The sequence below is a fragment of the Harmonia axyridis genome, chromosome 5 (genome assembly GCF_914767665.1).
Source record: "Harmonia axyridis chromosome 5, icHarAxyr1.1, whole genome shotgun sequence".
Taxonomy (NCBI): domain Eukaryota; kingdom Metazoa; phylum Arthropoda; class Insecta; order Coleoptera; family Coccinellidae; genus Harmonia; species Harmonia axyridis.
In genome coordinates, this window is record NC_059505.1 from 1595626 (window position 1) to 1611455 (window position 15830).

The 15830-nt window shown below is 34.1% G+C and overlaps 2 protein-coding genes across 3 annotated transcripts; one reads left to right on the plus strand and one right to left on the minus strand.

Annotated features, from left to right (window-relative positions):
- The first annotated feature begins 240 nt into the window (after positions 1–240).
- Positions 241–10929, plus strand: LOC123679667 (transcription factor cwo). Of its 2 annotated transcripts, XM_045617063.1 has the most exons (6): positions 243–677; positions 6454–6519; positions 6747–6825; positions 7855–8054; positions 8406–8894; positions 9539–10929. In XM_045617063.1, exons 1-6 carry the CDS (start codon positions 616–618, stop codon positions 9948–9950), a joined length of 1308 nt encoding a protein of 435 aa, XP_045473019.1. In that variant the 5' UTR covers positions 243–615; the 3' UTR covers positions 9951–10929. The 2 variants fall into 2 exon arrangements, with proteins under 2 accessions (XP_045473020.1, XP_045473019.1); XM_045617064.1 differs by lacking the exon at positions 6454–6519 and having other exon boundaries at positions 241–677.
- Positions 10930–12912: 1983 nt separating this feature from the next.
- On the minus strand, positions 12913–15746 carry LOC123679669 (prolyl 3-hydroxylase OGFOD1). Its single transcript, XM_045617065.1, has 6 exons — positions 15513–15746; positions 15082–15452; positions 14707–14988; positions 14326–14644; positions 13245–13447; positions 12913–13187 (listed from the first exon to the last, which is right to left on the minus strand). Exons 1-6 carry the CDS (start codon positions 15622–15624, stop codon positions 12927–12929), a joined length of 1548 nt encoding a protein of 515 aa, XP_045473021.1. The 5' UTR covers positions 15625–15746; the 3' UTR covers positions 12913–12926.
- Between the last annotated feature and the right edge of the window lie 84 nt (positions 15747–15830).

Here is a 15830-nt window from a genome sequence, read left to right on the forward strand (position 1 = left end):
ATCAGAGGTGTACGACGGGGACAAGCGACAGGTTGATGCTCCCTAAATTCTACGCCAGTGGCGGATTCAGTCGATTTTTTCAAGTCGAACAATTCCCAAAAATATTATAATCGAAATTATCAAAGGAAAGTGGATTGGGAAATTATCGAAATTTTTCTCGCGTTTTCCCGGCAAGTCCGGCCCTGGCCATTGCAGTCACGTATCTTGTTGGGTGTTGGAAGGCGACATACGATTGTGAATAGGTCGCGGATTGCTCAAAGATAGACTTCACGTGTCTATTGGCGTGTCAGGTTGTTCAATTGTGATGAGTGTACAAGCATAGAATGTTTTGAGTTTTCACATTTTCCATTCAGTTCCCATTATAGAACGATAGGAGAAAGGTGCCCTCCCACCCATATACGAATCACCACGCTACAGCATTTTCCGATGGAAATGGTTCATTTCCCGACTCCATCTAACCAATAACGTTCGTTCCAATTATCGGGAAAATAGATGAAAATGTGATTAGGTCCTTTGGTGCATTACGTGCGTTTACAAAGTGATATTTTCCACCGAAAATTGTTTTTACGCAGCTCTTGTGTTTTTCCACGTAATAACCTGTTTGTGTTTATCACGATGGATAATCTTCAGAGGACCTATTGGGGCAGCAACACGAATTTGCACGTAGCTTATGAAGGGTAAGTGAAATTGAGGCTGATTTCATAGCGTATTTGACCTTTGAATGCAGGCACGTATTCTTGGTTTTGGTATCCAATTTATTACGTCTGATTTTGTAAGAGAGATATCTGGACAGGATCGTCTTCGATACGCGATTCGGCTTTGACTGGGAAAATAGCTGAAAATGGCGATCGAGGCGGAAAATTTTCATTCAAAATGTTCGAATAATATTCATAAATATTATGACAATCTTTCGATATCAGATTTATTGTGAATTGACAATATTCTGTAACGAATTACGAACTATACTTAATAATATTCTAGAACATAAATGTGGTATTGTATCTTCAACTCAGTCCAAAAACCAGTCGCTAAAATGCATCTTGGTGGACAAATTCAATGATTGTAGATGAAAAAAACATAACAAACTTTGCGTTTACACTATGGTTTATTATTCCTGAATATCTGAAATCATTAAAACCAGTCTAAAAATTGAAGAAGAAAAGGTTCCAGATCTTTCCCGTCAAAGCTTGATCGCTAACCATTTAGCTATATAAAGGGTGTTTTTTTAGAGCTATAGAACTTAAAATTGCAATAAAACAACGATGGATTATTCGATTGACATGAATTTTTTTCATATAATCTTGTGGCATTACATTTTAAATATGATTTCTGGCATATGACCGCCACGGCAGCCTCGGATGTAGTCCAATCTGGACGTCCAATTTTCGATTACTCTTTCCAACATTTGTCGCCGTATATCGGCAATAACACGGCGAATGTTGTCTTCCAAATGGTCAAGGGTTTGTGGCTTATCCGCATAGACCAATGACTCTACATAGCTCCACAGAAAGTAGTCTAACGGTGTTAAATCACAAGATCTTGGAGGCCAATTCACAGGTTCAAAACGTGAAATTAGGCGGTCACCAAACGTCTTTCACTAAATCGATTGTGGCACGAGCTGTGTGACATGTTGCGCCGTCTTGTTGGAACCACAGCTCCTGGACATCATGGTTGTTCAATTCAGGAATGAAAAAGTTAGTAATCATGGCTCTATACCGATCACCATTGACTGTAACGTTCTGGCCATCATCGTTTTTGAAGAAGTACGGACCAATGATTCCACCAGCCCATAAAGCGCACCAAACAGTCAGTTTTTCTGGATGTAACGGTGTTTCGACATACACTCGAGGATTAGCTTCACTCCAAATACGGCAGTTTTGTTTGTTAACGTAGCCATTCAACCAGAAGTACGCTTCATCGCTAAACAAAATAAAATGGACGTAGTGCGCGATACGTATTCCGCACAGAACCATTATTTTCGAAATGAAATTGCACTATTTGCAAGCGTTGTTCAGGCGTGAGTCTATTCATGACGAATTGCCAAACCAAACTGAGAATAAATCACTTGACAGCTGTTAAATCGGTCGCCATCTTGAACAGTAATGCCAATTTAAAGTTATATATCTCGAAAAAAAACACCCGTTATATTATAAGATATAAAGGATGGTCTAATAAAAAGTTTCATTTGCGCCTTGAACGCTTCCGAATGGAGAAGTCGGGATCATCACGAACCGATTTTGGTTTATCTAGTGTTGACACAGTATCCTCAAAACTCCTCTCCCATTTCTGAATGAGCGCATCATTCGAGTGACGAAAACCTCAAATATTAAAGAAATTTATATTTGAGACACCTTGTATTGAATTCCATGATTAAAGTCTACTGTTGTGTATGCAAGTGGGAACCACAATAATTGCGCTAATGACTTTTTTACGTAAATCCACAGGTAAACTTGTTTTCTTCTGCTTTCAACCAGGTAGTCATACAATACCCATGAAAGTTTAAATTGATAATCTCTTCAAATTAACCGTTTGGTATTATAAGGTACATTGAACTTTTTCTATTTCATCATCTTAAGTTGGTAATATGCCAATGGTTTTAATTTTTATTGCTCAAGTCCTTCACTATAGGTCACAAATTATCAATCGATAGTCGGCAATTTAAAAAAATTGTGATGGTGAATTACTGCGAATGTGATGGATTTGATAAGCTTGATTTTAGAACCAGAGAATTAGCATTAATAAGAATTCTATTCCTATCATGATTTAATAATTATCATCGTTATCAATTCACTCACACGAGAGTTTGATTCATTTTCGTAAAACCCTGGCGTAAAGTCAACAAAAAAGCCTTAAGATAGTCAGAAAGTCTATTTCACAATACTCTAAGACCTTATCTGGAAAAATTTGAATTGATAATAATGTAAATATTTTAGGTAGTACTATGGATGCTTTTGAGGATATACGTGTGACTTTTTCCACTCTACTTTTAAAGATTCTTAAATTTACATCACTTGGCCATGGCCAAGTTTGAAGTTCACAACTAAATTCGGAATGGTAACAATCTCAGAGTAATAAACATAGATAGAGAGAGCATATGTCATTTTCAGAAAGCAAATTTTGTCCCAAATATGAACAATCAAATTTGACATGAAGCGCGCGGAAATGAAAACATATCAGTGATACGATATTTCACTCAATTCGCGAGTTTCTCCACAAAGAAAGCACTTCTTATGTCTTATAGTGAATCAAAGTTTCATATTAACTCAAAATATATTGAAATAAATACCTTAATATATCAGAAATTCAGAAAACAATCTTCAAGCGCGCCAAACGACGTGAAACAACCAATGACACTAGAAGAGCAAAAGTTGCCAAATCTTGGATTTTAGTCAGCTACAGTCAGAAAATAATAAATATTCTGCTTATTATAAATTCGACAATTAGGAAAAATAGCGGATTCCAAATATTCAAATTTGCATATTTAATCGGGAATCACTCAAATAAATATATTTCATTAAATATAATATACATTCAAAACGATAAGTAAAATTGAGGATTTGAAAATATATCAAAATCCGACAACGTAATCAACCATGTTGGGGACATGTAAAAATTGCGTATATTTCCTTATCTATGTTTATTATATTACTCTACGGTCTCAATATATTCTAATGAATGGTTTTTCATTTGAAAAGCCCTCTATCTGGGCAGCTGTCACTTTTGAAGCTATCATCTTTTGCCATTTGACAAGTAAAAGCGCATTGAATTTGTTAAAATTCACTATAAAACTGAAGCACTTTAGGGTCGTCGTGAAACACCTTTTCGGCCGGCAATAGTGAAACTGGTGGAAAAATTTGAGCTGTTGAGACAAGTTAGTGATGTGAAGAACCGAAACCGTGTGCGGCGCTCAAAAACAACTGAGAATATTGCTGCTGTAGTCCATAATGTTGACGAAAACCAAGGTTGGTCGATTCCTCGTTAATCTTGGGAATTAGGCATTTCAAAAACAACATTACGCCGTATTTTGGTTACAGACTTGGGCCTTAAGGATTTCAAAATTCAGTTCACACTAGAACTAAAGCCGGCCGATCACCAAAAACGTCATATCTTGTCCTTGAAATGAATTAAAATGATCCAGATTTTCATTGAAAAATCATCTTCATTGATGAGGCCCATTTTAACCTAGGAAAATGATTGTTATCGTGATAGATCAAAATATCGAACAACATCCGATACAAAATCGTGAATCTACTTTATCAAAACACGTGCGTAAGAATAATACAGTACATTCAAAAGCGGTAAAATATGGTGGACGATTTCCATTTCTCTCTGACCAGGCATCAATGTTGTCAACTGGATTTAACATCGATAAAACGAATCGGTGATCCAATATTAAGAAAGTCATTGAGGTGATAAATCTCAAAATGAAAAATGTCAACCGTAGGAGGTCGCAGTGTCGTTGATCAATTAAATATTGATTCCAAAACATTTTTTCGTAGGTGTTGATGACCTTGCCTTGTGTATTTCGTATTAAATTCTCCACATAAAATCGTTTATTAAAACTTGAGTACATATGCCTCTAGTACAGGGCCGTACGCAGTTGAAATGAAATGTAATTCGAATGTTCTCTTGGGATATTGTAACGGGTGTTTTTTTTCGAGGAATATAACTTTAAGTTGGCATTACTGTTCAAGATAGGGACCGATTTAAGAGCTGTCAAGTGATCTATTCTCAGTTTGGTTTGGCAATTCATCATGAATAGACTCACGCCTGAACAACGCTTGCAAATAGTGCAATTTTATTTCGAAAATAATGGTTCTGTGCGAAATACGTATTGCGCACTACGTCCATTTTATTTTGTTTAACGATGAAGCGCACTTCTGGTTGAATGGCTACGTCAACAAACAAAACTGCCGTATTTGGAGTGAAGCCAATCCTCAAGTGTATGTCGAAACACCGTTATATCCAGAAAAACTGACTGTTTGGTGCGCTTTATGAGCTGGTCGAATCATTGGTCCGTACTTCTTCAAAAACGATAATGGCCAGAACGTTACAGTCAATGGTGATCGGTATAGAGCCATGATTACTAACTTTTTCATTCCTGAATTGAACAACCCTGATGTCCAGGAGCTGTGGTTCCAACAAGACGGCGCAACATGTCACACAGCTCGTGCCACAATCGATTTATTGAAAGACACGTTTGGTGACCGCCGAATTTCACGTTTTGGACCTGTGAATTGGCCTCCAATATCTTGTGATTTAACACCGCTAGACTACTTTCTGTGGGGCTATGTAAAGTCATTGGTCTATGCGGATAAGCCACAAACCCTTGACCATTTGGAAGACAACATTCGCCGTGTTATTGCCGATATACGGCCACAAATGTTGGAAAAAGTAATCGAAAATTGGACGTCCAGATTGGACTACATCCGAGCCAGCCGTGGAGGTCATATGCCAGAAATCATATTTGAAATGTAATGCCACAAGATTATCTTGCGGATAAATAAAATTCATGTCAATTGAATAATTCATCGTTGTTTTATTGCAATTTTAAGTTCTATAGCTCTAAAAAACACCCTTTATTACTAGATCCGATAAATCGTTTAAGAAAATAAAATGGTTGTCATATCTTATAATTGCTAAAAGAAATATTTCTGATCTCATCATTTTCCTCCATACTTTCCCAAAACTGTAGATTTCGACATCTCTAAACGATCGTATGGAATGAACATTTGTTATTTATGTCATTTAGAAAGTTAATATGGTCATCTATGGATGACTCATAAGAGTAAACTTCAACGTTATATAACTAAGAATTAGCTATTCATAATAAAATATTAATCTATTATACAAGAGCAAGTACCTGCCTACTTGCATCTTTTCTTTATCCTTGTAATATTTTTTCAGGTGCGTTGGATTACGTAAATGATATTTTTATATGCAATGATATTTGAAAATACGTTTAGCTAGGCAAACAATGTTTTTTATTTATTTCTATGGATCAATATAATAAAGAATGCAAAAATCATAATTAGATTCAACTTTTTTTATTGTTTTTTTCTAATTCTGTGGATATTTTTTTGAACACTAGTTCAAAACTAAAAAAAACAACCTTGAGATGAAAAAAGGTACTTTCCAATGCAAATGCATAATTTGGTCATCAAATCAATATATTTTTCGAATTTTAATGGTTTTATATTGGAAAATCCTTGAAAAATGATTATTTCCCAGATAATTATCAAGTATTAGAATATATAGATTACCTACATTGTCGTATAAACTTATAGCTAATGGTTTCATGAAACATTGATGAACTAATCAATATGCTGATTCTATTATAAAATCTATAGTGGATCCAAAAATAACTAGATTTGAACATAGAATAGTTTGTTAAATTCTTACTAAGTTTATTTCATTTAGATTGGTCTACAATGAGTTTTTTTTTTATTTCAGGAGTCACCTCATAGATGAAAACAGTCAGCACAAGGAAGAACGCAGTATCTTTCCATGCTGCGATTCGTAAGTAATACCATCAATTAAAGTAAAATTGTATATTTCACGAAATTTCCATGAACTGTAATTATCAAATTATTCCTGTGTTCAATTCCAGTTCAATTTAAAATTCCACCATAGATATCAACCTTAAATTCAGTTGATTGGCCTATCAAAGTTTCGTGAAAATCGCAGTTACACTATTACAAAATAACCATTTTGTTAAATGATTTTAATTTCAGTTTTATTTGCAGGAATTTAAATTTCTCAACTGCCAATTGTAGCGAAGATGACTTAGAATATGGGAATTTCAAGAGAAATAAAAACACTAGGGTAAGACCACTTCTACATTATGGTATTTCGTTATCTATACAGGGTGTTTCTAAATTGGAGGTATACAAGAAAATAACAGATTTTTGGATCATTTCAAGAAAAAAGTCTTATAGATATGGGCCTGCGAAGGCTTTGTTTTCGCGATACAGGGTGTTAAAGTTTGATTTTTTTTTAAGTTTTCCTTCCCTTCACAATATATTTAACTTAAATTTGGCATAGATATTCCAATTTGAAGTTTCCATCATGTAATATGCTAATTTTGAATGCTAATCTACAGGGTGATATTTTTTCTGGAACAGATCCCGCTTCTTTCCTTCAGAACTTTTTCTGATGGACCATTGGTAGTTTAGAAAAATGTAAAAAGAAACTTTGTTCCAGTGCTGCACTTTTTAGTTTCTTATAATTTGCCGTATCTGCTACCGATTTCGGGAAAAAAATTGAAACAATTCTCTAGAAAATCCAAATTATTATAAAGATCCAGTTAGTAAGCTGTGATTACTAAATTAATTAGAAGTTTTGGTATTCATTTACCCAATCTGTTGCGAAGATTAATAAATATTCGATAAACTGGTATAATCACCACAAAAAGTGGAATTACAAGAAACACCCTATATCTCGAAAACAAAGCGTTTGCGGTCCCATTTTTATAGGACTTTTTCTCCTAAAATTATTCAAGGAATCTCTCATTTTCCTTTGTACCTGCAATTTAGGAACTTCCTGTATTTAATAGTACCTAATATTGCTTTCCTATCTACCGAACACCAAAGGTAGAAGAAATTCAGTAAGCACTTTTGTATTGACCTGCATTTCAAACCAGTCTGAACAACTTTGGTTTCTTCTCTGTCTGTGTGTCCGCAAATCATTCTAACAATCTTGACTTAATAAATCATTAAATTCTTTTAAATATATCTCTAAATAGTAAATCTTGATACGCCATCTGGATGGTTAGAATTAAGTATAGAATAATTTTATCGAATTAAGAATTTGCTACAACTTTTCGTCATGCTTCAATAATGCCTATTTTTTCAGCAAGATCCCATGTCCCACAGAATAATAGAAAAGAGAAGGAGAGATCGCATGAACAATTGCCTAGCTGATCTTTCACGACTGATACCGACCGAGTACCTCAAAAAAGGACGAGGAAGAATAGAAAAAACTGAAATTATCGAGATGGCCATAAAACACATGAAATTCTTGCAACAGGATTCTGATCCCAGCGAACAATTCCGGTAAATTTAGCCAGAATTAGATTTCTCAAAACATTTCAAAAAATTTTGGATGAACAATACATATTATGTGTTTCATCGACCAGTATTACGTAGAAAAATTAGCAACCAGGGTTTCTGAACCATTTACTGCATTGATTCACTGCATCTTCTGCCATTATACTATCAACTAAAAAATCCTTGAAATTATATTCACTACCTAACTACCAACTTCGTTAAGATTTTATCTGTTTCCCTAATTTTGCCAGTGTGTATATTTTCATTACCTGATGAATACCAAAAATTGGAGTTTTAAATATAAGAACTACTGAATTTCTTTGAGAATATTTAGCAAAATTTTTTTTAATGTTTCAGTCTTGGCTACCAAGAATGCATGTCCGAAACAATGAGGTTCATGGTAGAAGTTGAGGGACATTTTTCAAATGAAGCCATATGCGTTCGTCTCTTAACACATTTGCAGAAACATTGTGCAAACTTACCTCACAGATCTAGCCATGTACCCCAAACTACAACAGTTACCGATAGATTAATGGGACCAGGCCCCACAGTAGTGGATAGAAGTCCAATTCAAGTACCTGAATTTCAAACTATGAAAGTAGAAATTGAACAAAACAATAATAATGCAAAAGAAAACAATACTTTTAATAATAATAATACTTATTCGAATGGAACGAATAATGATGAGAATGAACATGGCAACACGGAGAATGGAAGAATATCATACAAGTATAAGACGAATATTAAACTGAGATTCAACCAGGATTTGAACGGTGAGAGTGAAGCTAAAAGGCCTAAACTTGATGGAGATAGGAGAAGTTCCGTGAACAGTATTGAAAATAGAAGGTAATGATTATTTTGTTCATAATAATAATAGGATTCATACTTAGTAGTGATTCGGGTCGTGTTATGTGGCTTATTGCATCATCTTGCTGAAACCACATCTCTTTCAAATCCATATCATTCATTTCTGGTCAAAGAAAATCGGCAAACATTTGGCTATATGCAAAATACGTCATAGCGTGCCGTAAGAGAGTCCCAAATATTGTGCGCGCCGAGGAATTTGGATCTTCTTCAACGCTTTCACTCACAACAGCAAAATTTTCAGTTGAGCGTTAGTTTAGATAATATATGGGCCTTAAGATATCAGTAACAGATCCCGTCTTTTCGAATTTTTTCATTTTTTTCACTGTCTTATCAATTGTACGTTCAGATCTGCCTGTAATGCACGAAACGTACTTACTACAGAATTATTTTTAGTAGTGAATTTTCAAAATTTTACATATTCAACAGTAGGTAAACGACCCAAATTGTAAAAATTTCTAACCTTCACCTAAAGATATGACGCTTCCAATGACAGTTCTGTTTGACATATGTCATTGAAACAGGGTTGTGAAATCCGGACCACGACATAACCTTCTAAAAACTTTAAAATTGAATAAATAAATAAATTGTGCAACTCGAAAGTTCAATTGAATATTCTCTTTCAGTATGTCACACAGTTCGCCAGCTAGTGAAGCCTGTACCAGAAATTCAGATGCAGAAAACACAAATAGGACATCTCCTTCGGACAGTACCTTATCCTCAAATAATCAACTAAAACTGGAGTCAGCGTGCAGTAACGAAACAACAAATCCCTGTTCACCGCACGAACCATCTCTACACAGTTTGAATATGAAGAATTTCAAAGTACCCATTTTTATGTTACATACCAAAGGTTCCTTCTATGTACCCCTCACAGTAGATTACAAGGCTTTGATACCGTATTTTCCCAGTTATGAGATTTCGGACGAAGTGATATTACATCCTGTTACGATTAACGTAAACTTCCAACCGGCTTTCAACAATTCGTTGGAAGGTTCTAAATATAAATGTGATTATCCGAGAACTACATGGCAATGAAATTGTTACTCTCTTTATTAAATTCACCATATTGTTTTCTCAGGGAGTCATTCACTTAAGAACACTCTTGCCAGTTCAAATTGGCTCTACCGTTGAATCCTAGAGTAACATGCAAATATTATCGTTCAGTTACGTTGAAATTTTCTGAAGTTCAAGTCAAAAACTGAAGATTTTATCTACAAGTGAACATCTACAGAAGATATTATATTTTGTGTAAAATTTTTTACTTAGAGAAAATAATTGGAGATTTGTGATAAAAAAGGAAAATTGTTGGATTTGCTAAACTGTAAATTTTGTGTATAGTGGGTAGTCAAACAAAAACTTAAGATGAAGATTGATAATACCCAGAAAATAAAAAATCTTAGCCAAAAGCAAGAAATAGGCAACATATATTTAGATAAAAAGGGAACATGGACTCAAAAACCTTTTGATACTGTGAACACTTAAACAAAATTAAATTGTATTTTAGATTTAAATACTTCAAGTCAAGTTTTTTTTAGACTACAAATATACAGGGTGACCCATCTTAAATGATCCACTGAAATAATTCTTTGGGAAGACTAAATCAAAAAATGATTCAAGTAAGATATAAGTTTCTTACTTGTCAAGGGGACATCGAATGCAGACATTTAATGTGACCTTGAAGTTTGTCAAGTAGATTTTTTGAAAAGGGAATATATTTTGCAGAATCTCATTCTTCAGATTTTGCAGAATCTCATTCTTTAGATTTTGCAGAATCTCATTCTTTAGATTTTGCAGAATCTCATTCTTTAGATTTTGCAGAATCTTTTTCTTTAGATTTTGCAGAATCTCATTCTTTAGATTTTGCAGAATCTCTTTCTTTAGATTTTGCAGAATCTCATTCTTTAGATTTTGCAGAATCTCATTCTTTGTGAAAACTACGAAGATTTGACTTTCATTTTTGCCATAAAATGAATCAATGTCAACTCATGTGTGCGATTGGAAAATAACTTTATCATGCCCATCTTAAGCATGAAACATTTTATAACTTCTGAGAAATTCATAGTATTGAGGAAAAAATAAAATGGTTTTTGTTTTTTAACAAAATTAATATTCTGCAAAGAAAAATTCCCTATTCAAACTCTATTTGACCTTGAAATAAGACTCCAAGGTCACATGGCTCTTCCCAAGTGGATCTTCTAAAATGGGTCACCCTGTATATAATTGATGCAAGTGCCATTATTATTGATGAATACCAGAATAACTGTCTTTAAGAGCTTCTAATATGTGCTTGCATTTAATTATCACAGTTGGTTAAATGAAAATTGTTTATCTTATTCGATAAAGTGAAAGTGAGATTGTTGAAACTGTTTCATAAGGCATTTTCACAGATGCTGTGGTAACTTCTTGAAGCAGGCTGTGAAATCAGGGGAAGTAACGCTATAAGACTGATCTGTCTATTAATATTCGTTATAGGTATGTTATCTATAAACTCCATATTTTCTATTGAACTATATTTTTTTCTATCTGATGAAATTTTCCTATTACTTCGAAAGTTGTTTTTTGAGAAGGTTTTATCGAAATGTTTCTCTAGTACCAGTTATTGATTGTTACGATTATTTTCGAACACGAATGAAGTGTTGAATTCTGCTCTGTACCTAACACATATAGAGTGATTGTGGTTGCAGAAATGAAATATATAAGTAGTATTTTGGTAAATTGTTGTCTTTCCAACACGTTCTACAGCTAAATTATTGGAGAATTCAAATTTAAGTTTATCACGTCATTATAGTTCAGCTATTGTGACACATTGATTCCCACAAAACGATTGAATATTTATTTTGGGAAAATAAAATTGTAATTAAATCTTTTATATGCACAGAGCGATGGACGTGTTGAAATTGATGTATACATTTATTGTGAACTGTTATTATTATGAGAATGAAATAAATGAGTTGAATTGAAGACAAGTTTCTTTGATCATTAAAACGAATATATTTTGGTTTATTATTTCCAATAATAAGCCTTTGAATAATCCAAGGAGAAAAGTTATTTATAACGGGTGTTTTTTTTTGAGGTATATAACTTTAAGTTGGCATTACTGTTCAAGATGTCGACCGATTTAATAGCTGTCAAGTGATTTATTCTCAGTTTGGTTTGGCAATTCATCATGAATAGACTCACGCCTGAACAACGCTTGCAAATAGTGCAATTTTATTTCGGAAATAATGGTTCTGTGCGGAATACGTATCGCGCACTACGTCCATTTTATTTTGTTTAGCGATGAAGCGCACTTCTGGTTGAATGGCTACGTCAACAAACAAAACTGCCGCATTTGGAGTGAAGCTAATCCTCAAGTGTATGTCGAAACACCGTTACATCCAGAAAAACTGACTGTTTGGTGCGCTTTATGTGCTGGTGGAATCATTGGTCCGTACTTCTTCAAAAACGATGATGGCAAGAACGTTACAGTCAATGGTGATCGGTATGGAGCCATGATTACTAACTTTTTCATTCCTGAATTGAACAACCATGATGTCCAGGAGCTGTGGTTCCAACAATACGGCGCAACATGTCACACAGCTCGTGTCACAATCGATTTATTGAAAGACACGTTTGGTGACCGCCTAATTTCACGTTTTGGACCTGTGAATTGGCCTCCAAGATCTTGTGATTTAACACCGCTAGACTACTTTTTGTGGGGCTATGTAAAGTCATTGGTCTATGCGGATAAGCCACAAACCTTTGACCATTTGGAAGACAACATTCGCCAGAAATCATTATTAAAATGTAATGCCACAAGATTATCTTGCGAATAAATGAAATTCATGTCAATCAAATTAATCCATTGTTGTTTTATTGCAATTTAAAGTTCTATAGCTCTAAAAAAAACACCCTTTAGTTTTTTTAATATCAAAATGAAACCTTTTTTTGCAGAACCCTCCATTACTAAGACTTTATATCACAACTTTCTTGAGATTTTAATATCATCAAAACGAACTTATTTTAACAACTTTATTCTGAATATGTACACATCAATAAATAAAATTTTTTACACCTACTTTGTTTACTGAAGTAAGAAGTAAATCTAGACGTATCTCTGTACACCAAGTCTAGTGTATTTTTAGAAGGCTCTATTGTGATGAGGGCTTCTTGTATTTCTTCATCCATATTCAAGTACTGTATTCTTCCACCAATTATATCTTCCACTTCTCCCGATGTAATATACAGAATTACATCTAATTCTTTTTTATTCCAGTCGTAATCTGATAGTAACTAAAAAAAAATCTCAAGTTTTTCAAGTATTCTACTGGTTTGATAATTTATACTTACGCAATAGCTACCTGGAGTCCATCTTTGGAATTCAAACTTCATGGAAGTAAAATCCAAACATGTTATGATTTTCAAATAATCGAAGAACTGTTTAGATTGAAAGAAATCTAAGAACCTTTTCAATGAATGAGGCAAAGGATCATCAGTGCTCAGTACTTCATATAAATGTCTATTAGGTGGGGCGATCCTTGTCCATTTTCCACCTAGATTCGAAACAATGAGATTAAAATGTTTCACCAATTAAGAGATAACGTATGATCTTTCAAAATAATTTGTATACACACAGATAGAATTATTAGGCCAATTGAAAAGTTCCCGGTATGAGGCACAGATGACAGTGCTAGAATTTCAGTGTCAAAATTTGACAGCAGTCCGACCATTAGTTTGTGAAATATTGCGTTGCGAGTGTAGCTACTTTTGTTATTTGAAAAAAGATGGAAAAAAGAATTTCGTGTGCTGATAAAATATTGCTTTTTGAAGGGAAAAAATACAGTTGAAGCAAAATCTTGGCTTGATTAAGAGTTTTCGGGGTCTGCACCAGGAAAATCAACCATCATTGATTGGTATGCTAAGTTTAAATGTGGTGAAATGAGCACCGAAGACGGCGAACGCAGTGGACGGCCAAAAGAGGCTGTCATCATCGAAAAAATCAAAAAAGTTCACAAAATAATTTTGAATGGCCGTAAAGTGAAGTTGATCGAGATAGCAGACATTGTGAAGATACCATCTGAAAAAAAAGGTGCTGTTTCATCAAGATAATGCATCGTGTCACAAATCAATTAAAGCAATGTCAAAATTGCATGAATTGGACTTGGAATTGCTTCTGCATCCACCGTATTTGCCAGATCTGACCCCCAGCGACTTTTTCCTGTTCTCAGACCTCAAAAGAATGCTCGCTCGAAAGAAATTTAGCGCCAATGAAGAAGCAATCGCCGAAACTGAGGCCTATTTTAAAGCGAAAGACAAATTGTACTACAAAAAGGGTATCGAAAGTTGGAAGATCGCTATTATCATTTTCCAAACTCACACAACTCTAAACTTCACAGAAAGCTAGAACAGTGTGGTTTTTACTTATGCTTACCATTCTCTTCAACCATTTCCAAACATTGCTCAACCTCATCCAGTGCTTCTTTCCTGAAAAAGTCTGTAAGAGAAATTTCGCTATTCTCTTCAATGTATTTTTGAATATCCTCAAGTGTACCGTCTTCATTGTTCAAATAGCTCTCTCTAACCCAAGACTCAAGAAGTAAGTCTTTTTCTATAGGTTTCAGTTCAGTTTTTCCAAGCAGACTACTTACAGGATATTCAAAATGAGGAGATTGAAATTCAGGTGGAGTTCTTACATGAAACCAGCCGTTTATAGTTAGACGAGTATCTTCTAGTGCAGTCACTTCAGCCACCTATCAAATGTGAAAATAAATTAGAAATATCGAAAATATTAAGTAAATATAGTCTACCTTACCTGATGATAAGAATCATTTGTTACTGGAAAGAATACTAGTTGATTATTTTTGGGTAAAATATTCTTAACAATTTTATCTGGAAGCCCTTTTGCATCTTTAGAAAGGAGATCTAAGCTACCTCCTTTACTGGAATCCCAACCTTTAGGACCCGTCATATAATAAACAAATGCAACCATTCTATCCTCATTTTGATCATCATGAACTAAGAGGAAATCTGTGTTGGTGTAACAACTGCAGGTTGCTGATATATTTATTAATTCAAAGCCAGTTAATTCTGCTACCTAAGAATATTGAAAGTTATTAATATAAAACTTCGAAATTACCCAAGTGTAATATCCTTTACCCTAATTAAGATTTTTAAAAAGTTTACTAACCCAAGGCATGACAACTTCTTTTAAAAATGCATAAAATTCCTTGATGTAGGTATGATCCAAATGCTTCAGGTCTTTCGATTGAAAGAATTCATATAAATCGATTTTCCGTTTGGCCCACTCCACTTCATCAAAATCATGTCGAATACCATCAACGAACTCTGTATTATCCAACAAATTATTGATAACGCAAACTTGGAATGGATCCTTTAAAATCTCAACATCATTTGACATTAAAGAAAGTCGTCTCTTCCATGAATGTATTAATTGAGCTTTGTATTCCTTGACATCTAATTTTGGATTTAAGAGAGGACATAATTTCAATTTTTTTGTTGGATGAATAACTTCTTCCACTATACCAGATTTTGGATGATCTAAAATTGAGAAGTATTTGTATATAGTTCATACATCGATATAATTAGTAATTTACTTACATCCTTTCAAATCAGAAATATTATAGGGTATTATAAATGGCTCTTCAGAATTTTCTTCTGGTAATTTTGAATTGGCAGATCCACTGGGTATCGAGTCTATATTTTCTTCCATAGTGTATTCAATTGATATGAAATCTCAAGTTAGTGTCTCGTATGATTTCAAAATCAACAAAACTTTACTTTAAAAATCCCTCCTAACCTATATTCAGTATATCTTAACCTCCAATGTTGACAGCACAGGCCACAGAACATTGATATGACAGCGTAGTCAGAACCATAGAAAATTCAAGAGTATCGATAAAATTAATTCTTCTTCTC